This window comes from Hippocampus comes, unplaced genomic scaffold, assembly GCF_001891065.2.
Source record: "Hippocampus comes isolate QL1 unplaced genomic scaffold, H_comes_QL1_v1.1 scaffold180, whole genome shotgun sequence".
NCBI classification, from domain to species: domain Eukaryota; kingdom Metazoa; phylum Chordata; class Actinopteri; order Syngnathiformes; family Syngnathidae; genus Hippocampus; species Hippocampus comes.
Window position 1 is genome coordinate 765,770 of NW_017805076.1, and position 19,769 is coordinate 785,538.

The 19,769-nt window shown below is 41.1% G+C and overlaps 1 protein-coding gene across 2 annotated transcripts in view; it reads left to right on the top strand.

Moving 5' to 3' along the window:
• LOC109513083 (anoctamin-1-like) overlaps nt 1-19,266 on the top strand; it is a 53,166-nt gene extending 33,900 nt beyond the window's left edge. Inside the window, exons 11-20 of one of the 2 annotated variants that reach the window (XM_019865296.1) lie at nt 3,419-3,579; nt 4,307-4,389; nt 10,296-10,307; nt 10,891-10,965; nt 12,190-12,258; nt 12,370-12,571; nt 15,919-16,030; nt 16,131-16,188; nt 16,643-16,743; nt 18,934-19,266. In XM_019865296.1, coding sequence (XP_019720855.1) covers nt 3,419-3,579; nt 4,307-4,389; nt 10,296-10,307; nt 10,891-10,965; nt 12,190-12,258; nt 12,370-12,571; nt 15,919-16,030; nt 16,131-16,188; nt 16,643-16,743; nt 18,934-19,093 — 1,033 coding nt within the window. In that variant the 3' untranslated portion in view covers nt 19,094-19,266. The remainder of the gene's footprint in view (nt 1-3,418; nt 3,580-4,306; nt 4,390-10,295; nt 10,308-10,890; nt 10,966-12,189; nt 12,259-12,369; nt 12,572-15,918; nt 16,031-16,130; nt 16,189-16,642; nt 16,744-18,933) is intronic. The other variant, XM_019865297.1, reaches the window with a different exon arrangement.
• The last annotated feature ends 503 nt before the right edge of the window (nt 19,267-19,769 follow it).

Here is a 19,769-nt window from a genome sequence, read left to right on the forward strand (position 1 = left end):
AATTGTATGCATAATAAATATTCACTATCACTGTATGAGGTAAGAATCAACAGCTTTTTATCACATTTACACAACACTTTATGAGTACAAGTCATGAACAAATCTTAAATATGGCAGGGAATGTGTTTACTTTTTTAGTTTTGATTTTGAGCAGCAAATTTGGAGTTACATATTGGTGCTCATCAGGAATGCATAGGCAAAATTGCACAAATTTTCACTTGAAAGAATAGTGGCGATCTTGGGATTTTTTTCTGTTCAATTTTCAAACTGTGTAAATTTAATACACTTCATCTTCAGCATGTTTAGTGCCACTTTTGTAAGTAACCACGCCCCCGTCCAGGCCACGCCCCTCCAGGCCACGCCCCTTCCGCTTTTTTCATCACTCGCCATTGCCATGTATGACATCAAGCAACTTCATCCCCTATGCATATGTACAGAGAGACAGTATATGAGTGAATTAACACTGTCACACATGTATGTTAAACATGCCACACACCGAGCAACGCGGCCTAAACTCACTGATTCGTCACACAGTGGGCTGGGTTCAGCAAAACTGTTGTTTACATGAGTGGCTAATTTCAGGTCTTTGGTGTTGCTGTGATTCAAATGTTAAATTGTAACAAAAATGCATGGGTTTTTACATGGAATAAAAAGGTTTCCACATTTTAAGTCTGAGTTAAGTGAGACCCAGTTTGCTGGCAGTCACTGCTGCGCTGCCAGAACAACATGTAACATGCAAACTCCACACAGCTGTGCCACAGTTGAGATTTAAGTCAAGGACCTCGTGGCTGTAGAGCAAACGCCCCACATTAGAAAGGGCTGTTCTTAACCACTCAGCCATGGTTGCTCGTGTCACATGAAGGTACACTATGTTTGATTTTCAACATTTAAGGCCTCTGCTTCTCATCATCCACAGGATATTATGGCACATAGTGCCATTCGTCTTCAGTGTCGAGACAAAACACACATGCCTTGTAGTGGTGTTAATATTTCTTTTACTTTGGAAGAGATCACTTCTTGAAACCATTAGCAACATCCAGTGGCACTTGGCCAGCACTGGAACTTGTGTGACAGAGCAGACTGAAAAGACAAGTTGTTTTGAAGATGTTTGACCTGTCTATTTTATTAATTTCCCCCAAATAGGTACTCTTTATTCATTTAGAAAAAGATTACTTGCGAAAGAAATGTTCTTATTTTTTTCCAAGTACAAGTCAAAGATCACCTTTGCTGGGTTTGGTCATGTGACATTCCACATATAGCAAATTTCAATTACGAACATTGATCACCCCACCCCCCCATGTTTATTCTTTATATTAAGTTCAGCAGTGCCTGATCAAGAAACTCTTTCCTGGAAGCTTGACTGTCAAACATGAATTGGCGAATAAATCAATAATAATTACTAATTCCCAATTCATTTCAACAAAGCAACTGTGAGAAAAAAAGAGAATGGCTGTACACCTGACCTTATCCTGGTTGTATCGGGAACTTCATTCTCATGCTTGGCCCGATAACGCTCCAACATTGAGGAAGTGCTTTTTTTGAGAGAAGACAGCTCTGAGAAAAGAAATGCAAAATTTTACCTGCAAAAGATAATTGGAAGCGTAAACTAAGAGTTACCTTTAAATTAATTAGAATTAGAATGGAACAAGACAAGTCCAAAATTTGAGAGTAATTGGGTGAAACATGGAGATGAAATCAATACCAAAATCATCTCACACAGCCCTTTGTCCTGGCCCAGTGTGTTTCATCTTTGTGTGTGCACTCTAGCCTCTGGGCACATTCCGTCCTGCCCTTGACTTGTTTTTTTTTTTTTTTTTTGCAGTTATGCGTATTTTGAGTTTTCAGCCACTGAACCTCAATGAAATCTCCCCTTTGCTCTTAACACTGCAACTGTGTCCTGCCTTCCAAGCCTGGTACTGACACCCTGTGTCATGTTCCTGTTTCGGCAGCAGGTGGCAGGCTGAGTATTCTGCTGGCTGCACACCTTGTTGCCAATCTGTCATTTTGTGCCTTGTATATTAGGACCGTCCTTCTGGCTTTTCGTTGCCGGAGAATTGTATGCCGTGCCACTGCTATTGCCCGTGTGTCGTTTATTCTCGTTCTCGTTATCGTAATTATTGCTCTTGTTTGGACGTCGGTTCTCTTTGTATAGTATAGTTTTCGTTTTAATAGTCGCGAGTTTATTTTTATCCTTGCCTTTCGGGCAAGCGCTTTTTGTTATCGGGTTTTTTGTGTGTTTTTCCTGGTCCTCACTTTTGACCAGCGATTTCTGTTTCCTCTTTCTTACGGTGCAGTTTTTGTAATAAACATTATTTCTTGTACGGAGTTCTTGTTGGGGTCTGCTATTTTGGGATCCGAAAACATTATTTTGCTTCGAACGAAGCCTGACGTCCTCGCTTCGTTCGGAACGTAACACCGTGAGCTTTAGATTGTTTCAGGATGTGCGTCACATTAACAGACTAACTTCCTTATTAACACAGTTCGGCACGTTTTTGCCAAGTCGACACAATTCATGCATCGGTCACGTGATGGTCTTAAAGCGGTAGGCGCACCGATGCGGCGATTGCTTGGTGAGCTCGGCTTCAAGCCTACCGCAAAACAAAAATTCCCCATCTCACACTGAATGGAGATATTTGGCTTACTTGTTCCCCCACTCCATTTTTTTGCCTGTATGTCAATCAAGTGACAAATTTCACATTTTTTTAAACTCATTCATCCCTTGACAGGGAGCTATATTAATTGGATAAAACTGGGAGGGCTGGCAATGACTGAGTTAATACCATCCGATCGCAAACGACACATTGGATATTCCTGCTTTAGACCAACTGAGGTGATCAAAGTTGCAGATACAATACAATACATCTTCATTTGTATAGCGCACAGGTGTCAAAGTCAAGGCCTGGGGGTCAGATCTGGCTCGCCACATAATTTTATGTCGCCCGCGAAAGCAAATCAAACATGGCAACTTCCATGATACTTGCTAAAATATGCACCAACATTTCAAATTCTCATATGTAATAAATAAGAGAGACATTGAAAGCATTTTCTTGTTGCCAAACACCTCATTACAGTAACTTAAACAACAGTTGAATAAACTGTTAGTCTTGACTTCTTTATATGACATCAGTCCCTCCAAGGGAAATAGTAATTAAAATGTGGCCCGCGACGAAAATGGGTTTGAACGCCCCCCATATAGCACTTTGACAATAGCTGCAGCTAGCTGTATCAAAGCGCTTTACAGAACATTTAAAATAAAATAACACGAATAACACATACCACAAAAAATGGACAACAAAACAATCGGAACAGCTATTCCCGCAAACCGATAAATGAGTGCATTTGAAACGGTCTACTACTTCCAGTTTTGTCAATTTTAAGACCTTTGTATTAAACATTGTATTTCAATTATGTCTTCCAGCATGGAGATATGCCACCAAAAAAACAACATCACTATGTGTCCTTTGTGTGATAAAGTGTGCAGCTATTGGAAGCTGAGTTCTGCTTGTGGAACTGCAAGAGCCAGTCACTTATTCGACAACCCAGCTACCGTATTCTTCTCTATTTTCATGGCTCTTTGGGGTAGGTGAGCACACGTGCATGGACACACACACACACACACACACACACACACACACACACACACACACACACACACACACAATGGTACATATTAGTAAGAATTTGTATAAATATTTGTATGTTAGCTTTTCTCTGGAGGTTTTTGAATGCATTGTTGTCAATGCCATCAGATTATATTACCAATGTCAATCTCAAACAGCATTGAGAGTAATTTTGCTTGAAAATCATTGTCGTGGTGTTGGTTAATATCCTTTGTAAATCACATTGTCTATTTAGGAAAACAAAAAGGGCATATGTCTAAGAATTTGGAATTGTGTGTCTGTGTGTGTGTGTGTGTGTGTGTGTCTGTGTGTGTGTGTGTCTGTGTGTGTGTGTGTGTGTGTGTGTGTGTGTGTGTTGTGTGTGTGTGTGTGTGTGTGTGTGTGTGCATCTTGCTTTTAATTGATACAAATACACACTTTATTTCCGCAATATTCAGAAAAGTATTTTTGTGACAGGAGTCCCGTTTAATCAAGTTTTATAGCTACACTAGTACATATCTATTGAGAATATGATGATTGAATAAACCTGGACACTCCAGAAATGATATGGGTCAAACTTCTTGTTCGTGTCAGCAAGACAGGTACATTTTTCACGCCAAAAAAAAGAAAAAAAGAAAAGAAAACGTCATGAATGACTTGCTTTTTTGATTGTCTTCATTGTCCTCTACTTTGTCTCGAAACGAAAGCCGCCATGTTCATGGAGCATTGGAAGAGGAGACAAATGAGGCTAAATTATGAATGGGACCTGACCGGGTTTGAAGATGAGGAGGTAAGACTTGAATGTCAGGCTGTTTGTAAGGGCAATCGAATTAACGATGGCCTGGGTTTTCCAAAGGAAGTCGTAAAGTCCTTCCCTTATACAGCTGTGCAAAGTAAATTCCGTTCATAGCCTTTTCAAAATTGTGATTTTGTTTTTCTACCAAATGAGCTGAAAAGAAACACCATCACGTGCAGGCAGCATGGTGGAGTTCTGATTTGCATGTTTCTCTGACAGCCGAGACACTTTGGGCTCCAATCTCGAGTCAGGCATACTTGTGTGGAGTTTGCAATGCCCTCCTCCCGCCCCCATGCTGAGTGGGTTACCTCCCGTATTTCACATTGGAAATGAGAGAGAGAGAGAGAGAGAGAGAGAGAGAGAGATCCTTACAGCCATACATTATCTAAGACGCTGATCCTCACGAGGGTCATGGCCATGCTGGAGCCTATCCCGGCTGTCACACGACAGCAGGCGAGGTACACCCTCGACTGGTGGCCAGACAGTCACAGGGCATGCATAAACCAACAACACTCACACGTACGGACAATTTAGAGCGTTCCATTAACCTCCCATGCATGTTTTTGGAATGTGGGAGGAAACCCAGAGATAATCCACGCAGGCACGGGGATAAGATGCAAACTTCACATAGCAAGCCCAGGCCAGCCACGACCTGAGGTGGATGTGCTGACCAGTCTTTAACCGTGCCACCCATATACAGTGAGTGTGTGTGTGTGTGTGTGTGTGTGTGTGTGTGTCAGAGAGAGAGAGAGAGAGAGAGAGAGACATAGATGCAAGTCTAAATGAAAATAAATATGCAGCACACATTGGTTTGAAATGCGTTTTTGAAGGTTTTTGGATGAGAGTTTTTATTCTTAAAATAAATACAACCGGGTGAAAATGTCAAATTAAATGCGTTCAATGATCCCTTTCATTTTTCTGACACTTTTTTTTTTTGGTCAAAGGTTTTCCAAAAATTGATGGAAACAAATTCATCACAGACATATAATGGGTGTTTCAAATCATTTTACTTGGTTTTCTTTTCATAAATCACGATTTTGTACGTGTATTTCTTTACAAAATGCAATATAGTATTGTAAGCGAGAGGGGCTACGCTCGGTGTAAACACAAATATACTCCTGCAAGGCTAAAAGAAGGGCGAAAGTTATGTATCTCTGTGCCACACTGAAAACTGTTCGTCCGAGACTTCCGCCACAATTTCCATCCGCCCTAACGTTCCTACCCCGTCTGTGATCTTGGCTGTCCGAACCGGAGTTCTAATCGGGCAGCGGGTAAGCCTGCGCCGTAGAGTGTGTACATGAGACACCTGAAACCTCCTGGGCCAACACAACGACCGTCAAGTCCGCCCCTGGTCCACCTTGGTGGGGGACAATGACTTCCACAAGGTCAGTGTGTTCAACAGCGAGGCGATCTTTGGCACAAGTAACCGGGTGACATTACCAGGAACGGACAAGAATATCGTTTTGATCCATCAACCGTTGTCGTTGTAGAATGAAAGGACACCGGGTGCTATCCTTGCTCCTCTGGGTGTGTGCAGTGTATTTTGTGGGAATTTACCTGTTTGTGGGTGGATTCCTGCTGGTTCGGTTGGAGGTGAACCGCACCAGCACCTGCGGAGACGTACTCGAACCGAGGGGAGAGTCGAGAGACTTTTGTGGGGTAAAACCACCTTTCCGCAGGGCTGTCATCCTGATTATCGACGCCTTAAAGATCGACTTTGCCCGTTTTGACCCCAACAACACTTGGCCTCGATCTTTTGAAAACAAAATGCCTGCGTTTGAGGAGACATGCTCATCCAGGCCTGCCCAGTGCCGCTTGTACCCCTTTCGTGCTGACCCACCCACGACCACCATGCAGAGAATCAAGGGATTGACTACTGGGTCTCTGCCCACCTTTGTGGATATGGGTAGTAACTTTGCATCTCGGGCCATTTCAGATGACAACCTCATCCACCAGTTTGGTCAAGTGGGTGAGTACTGTGTAAACATGCATAATCAGATCTTTTAGGAGAATGGGTGAGTTTTTAATACATACATAATAGAGAATTCTGTTCAAGGTTAAGCTTACATTCACTTGACTTTTGCAGTGTCAAGTACAACTTTATTGTCAAATGTCCATACAGAGCTGCCATGTCTTACATTTGTAGTCCATATGCACAAACCAGTTATTACCGTCTCATTCACCTGAGGAACGTCGAGAGTTCAGTGGTGCAGTGGTAGCGAACACACTGAAAATAAAACGTCTCCAGTGTTGTCATCTAACCAATTGTAGTCATCCGAAATGATGTCTAGACAAAACCACAGAGATACTTCCGCGCAAGAAGCACCAACGCAATCAACTTAGCCTGACTGCTGTGTTCAAAGCAAACTTGAGAAAAACGAAGTATGCAACCATGGCTTAAATCCACTATAGGCTGAGTACTAGTTTACCTTAGATGTGCATTTTATAATTTTATATTGCTCTATTTTGATCCCCCAAAAAGAGCTGTTAAAGCAGCTGTTGTGTGACAAATCGTTTTTTTCACTGTTGTTGATGGACAGTAATATTGTGTGAGAGATTATGTGTGAATAACTGCTCCAAGTGAAAAATGTTCATGTAAAATTGAAAATCAAAATTGTTGTTTCAGTAAATATTTGCATTTTGCATAGAAAACTGATCCATGATTCCATGTTGATGAGAGCATTAAAATAGGACAAAAAAATAGAAAAGGAAATTTAGAAACGATAAAAAACGTGTGAGTAATCACGATTAATTATAAGTTAATTATGACATTGCATTTTTAATCACGATTAAATATTTTAATCGTTTGACAGCACTAATATATATATATATATATATTCCAAGTGATGGAAACATCAGAAAGAAGGAACACGAGAAACTCGAGAAATACCAAGGGCTCAGAGAGGAGCTGGAGAGAGCCTGGAAGGTAAAGGTGACAGTCGTGCCTGTGGTGGTCGGAGCACTCGGGGCAGTGACCCCCAAACTAGATGAGTGGTTGCAACAGATCCCGGGAACAACATCGGACATCTCAGTCCAGAAATGTGCAGTGCTGGGAACAGCAAGGATACTGCGCAGAACCCTCAAGCTTCCTGGCCTCTGGTAGAGGACCCGAGCTGAATGAGGGATGGACACCACCCGAGGGGTGAGACGAGGATTTTTTTTTTTTTTTTTAGATATATATCACAAGAATACGGAACTATATTTACAGTACATAACATGCGGCCTGGTTCAGTGGTTAGCGCGTCAACCTCACAGTGTAGAGCAGTGGTCCTCAACTAGAAATTCTGTAGGTCCACTTTTTTTTTTTTTTTTAATAAGACCAAGGTCCGGTCCCATGCACGGCGGTCATGGGGAGCAGGGCTATATGCCCATTTAGTATGGTTAAGCCAAGCTTATACAAATCAACACTCCTCACAACCAACCAATAATGGGGTGCATGAAAATAACAATTATTCACTTTGCCAGTACACAGCAAATAATGAGAGGTATTGTGTTGAGGCACAGGAACTCTTTTATTTTGTTAAGTTGTGCCTGCTTAATAATAGAAATAGCCCTTTTAGGGAAATAAGACAATTTTTACTTTAACTTTGTTAAACAGTAGTTGTCTTTTTTTTCCCTTAATTTAACAAAACAATTTAACAAAATACTCATTTTACCAAAATAAATACTAAACATGAAAACAAAAATATCCTTTTCATTTGTACAATTCCCCTTTTCACATCCCCTCTGAAATCACTGAAAAATACAGTATATCAGAAGAGGAGTTAAGAACCATTTTAAAAACTGACACAAGGGAGCACAGGAATGTGCAGTGCTGTTCTTCCACTAAAGGTGAATGCAATGTTTGAGGCATGCAAATATTATTTGAGGACGCCATTGTGATGTTCATTTACCATGTTGCGGTGTTCTGCTGTTAAACAGCTGCAAAGATCCCCGGGTAGACGGGAGCAAAACTGCACACAATCGAAACCTCCCGCGATTCGTCTTGTCTAATTGTCTGTGTGCAGCTCTCCTGGACTGAAGCTGTGAGCACAACTGTGGCGTCGCGCATGCGTCTGTTTCCTGACACAATCATCCATTTTGAATGCGTGTGTATTGGGATAGACGCGTGCTGACGCTTATGTATGGGCACACCTTAAGTTCAGAGGAGCCAATCAGCGCATCGTTATCGCCGACATGCCCTGCTCAGCCAGGGTCTCCAGTTAGTCAAACATTATACAACACACAGTCGCGCTGCTGCGGTCCTCTGCAATACATCTGTTAGTGCACGCAAAGAATAAAACGGATAATTTTAACAAGCGATCGCGGTAATGCGCAGATTATAGTCCACAAATATAAAATGTATAACGTAAAAATCACTTTATAATTTATTATTTTATACAATTTGTCGAGGGTCCGGACAGAGGAGGTCCGGACAGAGGAGGTCGGCGGTCTGGTCGTGGATCGCGGTCCGCCAGTTGAGGAAGGCTGGTGTAGAGGTACGGGGTTGATTAATTCCAGCTCCGGCCTCCCTGTGTGGAGTTTGATTGTTCTGCCAGGGCCTACGTGGGTTTTCTCCGGGTACTCCGGATTCCTCCCACGTTCCAAAAACATGCATGGCAGGCTGATTGAACACTCTAAAATTGTTCCTAGGTGTGAGTGTGAGCGCAGATGGTTGTTCGTCTCTGTGTGCCCTGCGATTGGCTGGCAACCGGTTTAGGGTGTCCCTCGCCTACTGCACGAAGACGGCTGGGATAGACTCCAGCACCCCCTGCGACCCTTGTGAGGAATAGCGGATCGGAAAATGGATGCATGGACGGAGTACATAACATTGTTATTTTTCGATTCATGTCCTTCAATGCTGACCAGTGTGCCCAGTAGATCATCAAGTCAGCTTGGATAGTATGGATGAAGATAGGTGAATGAAATAACAATTGTTCAAGCAGGTGTTTATTCAAGTAAAAATTCCAATGTAGTTGGGACATTGTCTGAAACATAAATTTAAAACATAATACAATGATTTGCAAATCCTTTTCTACCTATATTCAATTGAGCACTCAACAAAAACAAGATTTTTTTTCTTTTGCATTTGCACAAATAAATTTTTCCCTCAACAAGATACTTCCCAAAAAACATGCACCTGCTCGTGTTTGCAACTTAATACAGTACTATACATCCTATATAATCTTGGCCCAAGGTCGGAGGTTTTTCTCTGAACCTTTCCAGCCCTTGACTGTTCTCCAGCAAGAAACTGAACCTCCCAGTTGCCTCTGTTTTGTAATCAGCAGAGGTGGGCATCGTCAGTCTGGTGAGTCCGTCAGTGAGCTGCCGTCAGTATTTCAGGCCAGTCAGGTCCCTCCAAGACGTCGGCAACAGCCAAACCACATCGACAATGGACTTACCGGTACTACGTCACATGCAGGTGCTGCACACCTGACACGCAGCCAAATCCAAATTCAGTCTCACAGATCTCAATGACCTCAATGACAGCCCTTATTATTTTTTATTTTTATTTCAGCAATCACTACGCTGTTTGTGTGTCTTTTTTTTTCTTTTTTTTTTGGCTGCTTGTACGGCTTGTGCGGTGCCCGTGTGTGACGTGCAAATTACGTTCTCGATGCAGTCTCGATGGACAAGGGACATACTGGGCCACATGGGTCGGCATGAAATACTTACGGAAACCGTGGCGGACAGACGGATCTTCTGTCACTCTGACGGAATGCGCACCTCTGCTAATCATGTGTGTGAATGAACTGCTTACTCAGCTTGCATGACATCATGTACTTCCAATTAATAAAGCACAGTTATTATATTTATTAATTGTCATGTTACCATAGTTAAGGGTATTCAAATTGCTTTTACTAACAATAGATCTTTCCCCTCCACCCCCTCCTTTGTCTCTCCTGGTTTATTTTTCACAGGAAGCACTCAAGGTTTGGATAAAGTATCTTTTTTTGTTTTGTTTTGTTTTTGGTTCTTGACATATGTTACTATTCTGTCTCTCTGCTACTCCTAAACTATGTTCTCATTATTTCCAAACACTTTAATGAATCTATTCATAAAATAGATTTAGATTTAGATAATATTGAGCAATTTGAGCCTGATTTTGGCAGTACAAATGCAAGAAATGATGGGCAGTGTTGAGTGTTGCTCTTCACACAGGGATAACAGAGATGCCATATTTTTCTTTTTCAGTTTTTTTCAGTTCTTCTTTTCTGAGGTTAATTATAATACAAAACCTTTGATAACATATTTAATTTCTGAAATGCCTCCTGCAGCAGCACTGAACATTTCATGTTTAAATTATGATAAACACAAAATTACAATACCTCATTCAGAATGATGTTTATGAAAGTTCACCATGATTAAACTGCTAACTTTAGTGTCTCACTTATCATTGAAATATGACTTTCTTCTTCCGCAGGGTCCATGTCCATCTTTTCAGAAATTCTTATTAACTTCACGCAAAGCACTTTTCACATCCAACAATTTTTTTTCTGTCCATCACTACCACAGGACCACCCCAGGGCTGAATATGAATTCCAAGTCATGCAGAAGTCTTTAAGCAGAGATCACAAAACACAATACAAGGTATTCCATACTGTGCTGGATTTTTTGGGGTTTTTAAGTCTTGGAGTATTTCCCCATTCAATGACCCAGCGGTTATGGATCAGCATTTATTTTGACACTTAATTCAGAAAAAAAAAATGTAATCGTCAAGGAGCGTATGCTTCATGGTGTTCTTTGTAACACTGAAACAGCAGCAATGAGTTTTTTCACACCGCGTGGACATCATTCATTGCGAGTATCTTTGTTGTTTTGCTCAAAATTATTCCTCAACTTCATTTGAACTGTTGAAAAGAAAAGAAGGAAATGAAAGACAATATTTGTGAATCACTGCGCAGTTCGGTTTTGCCAAATGAATGATCTGTACAATTGTAAAAAAAAATCCTTCTGTTGGTATTCTTTACAATGGGACATGTTGCTTCGGTTCCCAAATGTTTTGTTCCACCACAAATGTTCCACCGACCACCTCTAATGAGAGCGCACTTACCATATTTTCTGCACCATAAACTGCTTCGGATTATAAGGCGCTCCTTCAATGAATGGCCTATTTCAAAACTGTGTTCATATGTTGGGCGCACCGCTTTATAAGGCGCATAGAAGCTACAATTAGTGGCTGCCGTTGCATTATGCATCCACCAGATGGTGTTACGCTACAGGAATACAATACCATACAATACAGCTTTTTTTATACAGAGCCTTCGCAGCTGCTGCAACTGTAACAACGCGATGAGAACTGGTCACAAACACGGGCATGAAACATTTAAATACAAATGGCATTACAAAACAATAACAAGACAAGAAGGTATGAAGACAATTGATTAAACGAAAAGGCACACAACCTTCGTGGGCTCACATCTAAAAGGGGCTAAATATTCTTAGAAGTGTTGCTTGTCTCCTTCCTTCGTTGAGTCAGTAGTTAACTATGCTTTTGGTGTTATGTTCGTTTCATAATGGCTGCAGCGCTCACAAAGTAGTTTTGTGTGTCTGCTGGCGAATGCACACGTCAATTAGTGTCGGGCAAACCCATTTAGGTTACATGTGGTTCCTGCTAATAATCACCACTAGATGGCATAGGAACACTGACAGGGAAACAACCCAATGGGGAATATCAAGAGAGGTACAGTCTCTTTATATTAGGCGCATCCCATTTTAGGGTGAACTGTTGGCTTTTGAGAAAATTGAATGCTAATACAGTGCGAACAATACGGTATTCATATATTCATTTTCAATCGTTTTTGTATTTCTCAGATGGAAAAATTGACATGTCGAGATCGCCTTCCTGCTTACATGACGAATGTTGTCACAATGTTGTCCATGGTAAGGTGTTATTTCCTGTATATTGGTTCTTGGTTGTGATATACCTGTACATAGAGTATGATATTATAAACAGTGCATTCTATTTGTAAGTGTGCACATCTGAATTGCCAGATCGGTGTTACCTTTGCCATTGTATTTGGTGTCATCCTGTACCGGATCTCCACAAAAGCTGCTCTTCACATGAGCTCCAATCCAGTGACACGGAACCACGTTCAACTTACTGTCAAAACAACAGCAGCCATTATCAACCTTGTGGTCATCCTTATACTGGATGAGGTGTATGGAGCTGTGGCACGATGGCTCACTGTTTTAGGTAAGTAGATTTCAATATCTGAACTATTTAAAAGGTGTATTGACTCATTTTGTTCAGTGAGTGTGTCCAGTAGAGATCAATTGATTTATAGGCAATTGTTGAAAATGTTTTGTCAAATGGGTGATATGAGCAGTCACCCGGGGCGAAATTCTCAGAGAGGCGGCATGACGCTCATTCTCATCTGAGGGCATAAAGTTAAATCACACCCTCCATTGGACAAGACTCCAACAGCGGCCTTTGTTTTTTGCTTTTATTTTCAAATCGACACCATTTGTATCTTTGCACAAAAAGAGAGTTGAGTTCCAATGTGCACATTGTCATCCATATTGAACTGTGTTTTCCGCAACTAAAGCTTTCCGAAAAATGTTTTCACTCACTTTTGCTTTCATTGTTCTGGATGAATGCTCTGTGCGAGAACTTGCTTTTCTGCACACCGCAGTGCACAAAAATTGTCGATAAGAAGGGGAAATTGATTCATTCATGAAAGAGATCCGAGAATTGATTTGGATGACAACGATGTATCAGCTCACTGAGTTCATAGGAATTAATGATAGACAAAATTAGTTCATGATTCATTGTGACAAGAGTGACAAAATTCAATACATTGAGAAATAATGGCGTACTGAAATAATTCAAGAGATAGTGAAACAGTTCAATAAGTGTTGAAATATTAAATACAGGGGGAGATCTTGCCCCAAGTGGAGGAGTTTAAGTATCTTGGGGTCTTGTTCATGAGTGAGGGCAGGAGGGAGCGAGAGATCGACAGGCGGATTGGTGCAGCATCTGCTGTGACGTAGACTTTGCATTGGCCTGTTGTGGTGAAGAAGGAGCTGAGCCAAAGAGTGAAGCTCTGAATTTACCAGTCAATCTACATTCCAACCCTCATCTATGGTGACGAGCTTTAGGTCGTGACCGAAAGAACGAGATCCCAGATACAAGCGGCCGAAATGAGTTTTCTCTGCAAGATGTCCGGGCTCTCCCTTAGAGATAAGGTGAGAAGCTCGGTCATCCGCGAGGGGCTCAAAGTCGAGCCGCTTCTCCTTCATGTCCAGAAGAGCCAGATGAGGTGGTTCGGGCATCTGATTAGGATGCTTCCTGAATGCCTCCCTGGTGAGGTGTTCCGGGCATGTCCCACCGGCAGGAGGCCCCACGGATGACCCAGGACACGCTGGAGAGACCATGTCTCCCAGCTGGCTTGAGAATGCCTCGGGATTCCCCGGGAAGCACTGGAAGAAGTGGCTGGGGAGAGGGAAGTCTGGGCTTCCCTGCTAAAGCTGCTGCCCCCGTGACCTGACTCCGGATAAGGGTTAGAAAATGGATGGATGGACAAATACAAATGCAGCTTGATCGGGCACATAAGTCAGTGAAAACTATAGGCAGGTCCCAAGCCTGGATAAATGGATCAGGAAGGGCATCTTGCTTCGAACTTTGCCAAATCATTTTGAATGTTAATCAAAAGAATTTCACACTGGATCGGTCGCGGCCAGGGTAAACTACAAACACCATCCATCTGCGCTGTTAATGTACAAGATGAAAAAGCATATTCAAAGGCGGAAACAGAAGAGGAAAGTACAGAAATTAGAACTAAAATTAGGAATTTGGAATGATGGATCTGTACAGGAAACGCTCGTGATTTGGTGGATGTCATGATTTGGAGAAATATTGTATCGTGTGTCTAAAGAAGCAGGTGGAAAGGCAGTAAGTCAGGCTCAAGAAGCTTAGGGGCAATTTTCAAATTGCTTTACCATGGTGGAAACGGGAACAGAATGGAAAAAAAAGCGTTATTTAAGATAAGAAAACCTTTATTAGTGTCACAATGGAGAAATTCCCAATTCACAGCAGCAAAGTCATGAATGGAAGAAGTAGAAGAACAAAATATTGGAGCTGCTGGAAAGGCAGCCACTGTTGCGGTGCCATCTTGAAATCAAAATAACAAAATAACACAAAACACATAAGACACAGACAGTCGTGCAATCTTAATCACTTTTCCTGCATACACTTTGTTGTTTGAATAAGTTATAGATGAAAGAGGAGAGGATCAAAGTGTCCTTTCACCAGTGGATCAGAGACGTCATGCTGAAAATGTGCACACGTCTGCCACAAGCTAAGTTTTGAAAGCAAACACGAAGCTGTAGCGTCCATTGACGAAAAGAGATTGGCTCACATCTCCTGTCCCACGTAATCCGCTTCAACTCCAAGCCGCGACTCCCAGTTCCACATCCGCATCGGTTCTCTGCGTTGACGCTCCTTTCTTCTCATCGTCGGCTCCTCAATCCTTGCATCCATCCAGCCGCAGACTGTCCAACAGCACTGATCTCTCCGCTGAACAAAGCGGTTCAAACAAAGTTTGGTGCAGATTGTAATGGACATCCTGGTACACTAAACAGGGTGATGAAGAAGTCATAGGGTGGGAAGGTTGACATATAAGAGTGTGCTGGAAGCACACACAAGGATCACATCTTGTGCAAACGATGTAATCTGAAGGCAGTTACTGGCGGTAAATTAGTGGTCGGGGACAGTGAAGCAAGACAAGATCACCCTCTTGGGAGTGAGCAATATACTTAGGATGGCAACACTGAAGCCAAGTCACTGAGAACCATTGTATGTGCACCCCAGCTAATTTCAGTTGGGTATTAACAGACAGGGCGGCCCGGTAGGCCAGTGGTTAGCACGTCGGCTTCACAGTGCAGAGGTACCGAGTTTAATTCCAGCTCCGGCCTCCCTGTGTGGAGTTTGCATGTTCTTCCCAGGCCTGCGTGGGTTTTCTCCGGGTACTCCGGTTTCCTCCCAGGTTCCAAAAACATGCATGGCAGGCTGATTGAACACTCTAAAATTGTCCCTAGGTGTGAGTGTGGGCGTGGATGGTTGTTCATCTCTGTGTGCCCTGCGATTGGCTGCCCGCCTACTGCCCGAAGACAGCTGGGATAGGCTCCAGCACCCTCCGCGACCCGAGTGGGGATAAAGCGGTTTGGAAAATGAATGAATGAATATTAACAGACAGATCCAGAGATCAATTTCGTTTTTTCATTTGGTTTCAATGGAGAATGGTAGTAGTAATATTGTCCTTTTTATTGGCTGCGGCTAAGTCGTCTATGGCCTTTGATTGCAGTACAATTCATTTGGTAAACCCCATTGTATTGAGCTTGCGCATGGCTGTACATTACAAGTGAAACTTCACAACAGTTGAAGGTTGCTGTATGTTAAATTTTAGGCACCCTGGTAACCCGCACACATTATACTGTTAACTGCCTTTCACTCATATAAGTAGAAACCTGAAGCCACAATTGACACAAATTGAGAGGAGAAAGTGAAAGCCTTGCAAATGGGTGTTTTTTTTTCTCTTTTAGAGGTTCCAAAAACAGACAAGAATTTTGAGGAGAGACTCATATTTAAGACCTTCATTCTGAAATTTGTCAATGCTTTCACACCAATCATCTACATTGCTTTCTTCAGGGGAAGGTTAGTGGTTTTATGGTTTCATTTATTTTACTTAGTAGAGCTCACGACTGACTTAAAAAAAAAAAAGGAATAAATTGCTTTCATTGTCTTTTCCTACCAGGCTGGTCGGCCGACCAGGCAACTATTTGTATGTTTTTGAATCCTACCGAATGGAAGAGGTAAGGGTTGCAATTTTGGAGGAAAAAAAAAAAAACTAAACAAATTAAAAAAAAAAACTAAACAAATTTTGTAACTATTTTAACTGACTCAAAATATTGTTGCACTCTTTTATCCATAATAGATTACAAATAAAACTTGAGTTAATTAACCTTACTGTTGACCTTCCCAGCTGGTATTCCATATTGCAATGTGAATCTCGTGATTAATATTAAATGTATTGATGCTCGAATCTGGAATGCTGTGAAGTAGGAAACCTTCAAGATCTATCTTCAAAACAATGGAAGTGAAATTGTTTGTGTTGAAAACAACCTCATACCTGCTTTCATACTTTTTTTTTTAATGTGGAATTTTGTTAGAATTATTATATAGACACCACATGAAGATATTTTTTAAGAAGTGACACTGAAAAATAGAATTGATCTGCTGTTTCACAACCCAATTCTGGATTCACAGTGTACTCATGGAGGCTGTCTGATGGAGTTGTGTATTCAGCTGAGTATCACCATGTTGGGAAAACAGCTGATTCAGAACAACCTTTTTGAGATTGGAATACCGTAAGTTTTCATCGGATTTTGATTGTAGTACTTTAGTAAAAATACAGGGGGGTGCCAACTTACAATACAATACATCCTGATTTACAATGTGCCTTCACAACAGCTGCAGCTGTAACGAAGCGCTTTACAAAACATTTAACATAAAGTAAAATAATAAACACAAAATATAACAAAAAAGCACGGACAGCCGTACAATCTTAACCACTTTTCCCTCACACGCATTGTTGTTTGAAGCAGTTCTAGCTGAAATAGGAAAAAAATCAAAGTGTCCTTTCACCAGTGGATCAAAGGCGTCATGCTCAAAATGTGCACACGTCAGCTACAAGCTAAGTTTCAAAGTAAACAAGAAGCTGTAGCGTCCATTGATGATAAAAAAGGGATTGGTTCACTTCTTCTGTCCCATGTAAAGCCACTTCACTTCCAAGCGGCGACACTTCCAACTTAGGTATATGGGTTTGTATAACATCCGTGAAACTAGTGACATATATGATGGATGTATTTTTATTATTTTGAATAATAAAAATAATAAGGATCGTCTATTTTCTCTTTTTTAATAACTGTATAGCTACTTTTGCACCCCCCGTGTATATTTGCATTTTCACCATTCTTCTGAATGTATCAATTCTGGTAGGAATGTGTCAACCAACTGGTCCCGCTTAAATCACAAGAATACTGTTGTGATGAAAGTATGCAGTCACTGCCATGCAATCGTGCATTAAAATCATGTACATATCTTACAAGGACCTCAACTACATCGAATATCTTGAAAAGCTAGATTCATATTGCTATTTTATTATATTATATTGCAAATTTCCCCAGTGTGGGACAAATAAAGGTTATCTTATCTATGCAACACTATTTGAGAGTCCCTGTCAAGTGAATTCAGGGATTTGTTTTTTTAATATATGAAGCATGTTCGAAGATACCCACTGAAAACGTGCTAATGCTTGAAGCTATGTAGCTTATTTATTTTTTTTGTGGAGGGTGTTTCTAAAACGGGGCTCACATGAGTCGCCTCTCTGACACTATATGTGACCGGCTCTGGCTATAAGGTCCTCATGGGAGGGAAAAAAGATGCAAATTGACATATTCATGTATTACAATACTACACTTAACTTCCTTTAATCCTGGAGAACCCACGGGGTCTAATTTGGCCCCTATAAATTCTGCTACTCAAATGCTACCCTTAAATCCCAAAGGGTCAAATTTGGCCCTCATCCTAAATTAGGATTAAAGCATTGAATATTTGAAAAAAACATATTTTGGTGTTCAGTGAACATATAGCAGTCATTTAATGTACAATTCATCATTTTCCAAAGAAGAAAAGGGTTCTTGGGTTCTCCAGGGTTAAAATGATATCCAGTATAATACATGGAAATACCCCCAAAATACTACAAAGTGATAACAATTGTAATGTTGCCGGATTGAAATCCCTAGTTTTGGTTGGGGGGGGGGGGGGGAATACATTGCGAGAGACTTTCATAAGTTTCTTCATCGTTATCCTATTTTTCAAAAGGTCTGTATCATCGGAAAGATTGCTAAAACACAGATCTCATGCATGTTTTGTATTAATAAATTATTTTTGTTCAAATTCCATCTGAGTCCATGCTTTGAGAGTCTGATTCTGTCCAGATCATTTCGGAATTTGGGACACATTTTATTTATTTGTTATTTTTGTTGTTGAAACAACGTTGAAGCATTTGTAGTGGATGAAATCATTTCATCACGTTAGTCGGAATTTGCATCATAAGAAAGCCAGCGGCAACATGATTGCCAATATGATCTTTTTGATGGTCATTTGTCAACTGTAAATTTGGGGAAAAATTCTAGATGTGGAACTCACATGTGGTGGGCTACTGGATCAATATGAAAACTCGGCTAAATGCTATCAGCTCGATGGACATTAGTCAACGCATTACAGCAAAGTTATTCCTGTTAAAATTATTGGTACTGTTTATAAATGACTACAGTTACAATACATTGTGTACATAGGGTAAAATATGTTTTTTGTGTGCACGCATGGTCTGAGGATGTTCTAAATTTGTTCGCCAAATATGTAGAAACTCAAGTACGTACCAATTAGTGGTGCGTACACACATTAGTAAATGACTGCAATCAACAGGACCAATATGTTTCTTTGGAATTGAAAACACTTAAATATTAAAGGATCTCCATTTGTCCATTCCACAGAAAGCTAAAGAAGCTAATTCGCTATATCCAGTCAAAGCAAGGCACTTTTCAAGAGGAAGAGAGGCAGAAGAAGTTGCAGAGATATGAAACTGACCAGTTTCTGGAGCCATTTTCAGGATTAACACCTGAATATATGGAAATGAGTGAGTACCACAAATGAAAATATCATTTTATTGACACATGTACACAAACGGTGTCGTGTCTCTCACTTCTCTTGAGTGAATCAGTGTATCTGTTTACTCATGCATTCATATGTCTTTTTACAAAATAACCAAGAATAATTACCAACCAGCAATATATCCAAAGGATATTTACAGACAATGCCATGTAATAGGAGGATAGGTGACAATTTTTTATTATTTTTTTTTAACTGTATTGATAGAGCACTTTCAAACAGCCATCACTGCATTCAAAAGTGCTGTACATGGAGCAATTCAACATATACAACAAACAGTAAAGCAAATCGGTAATAAAGACGGTAGAAAGCACCGAACAGCAAAACCAAGAACAAATCTAAGTCATGCTGAGTCAAATGCCAAAGAATACAAGTGAGTTTTGAGGCGGGTTTTGAAGATGGGCAGTGAGGAAGCTTGCCGAATGTTCAGTGGGAGGTCATTCCAGAGAGAGGGACCAGCAACAGAAAAGGCTCGATCCCCTCTGAGACTCAGTTTAGTTCTTGGTACTTCTAATCATGTCTGGTCCGCAGACCTGAGGCGCCGGGCAGGTGTGTAGGGGCGGATGAGCTCAGAGAGGTAAGGCGGCGCGAGGTCATTTAGAGATTTGAAAACAAATAAGAGGATTTTGAAAATAACTCTAAAATGTATGGGGAGCCAGTG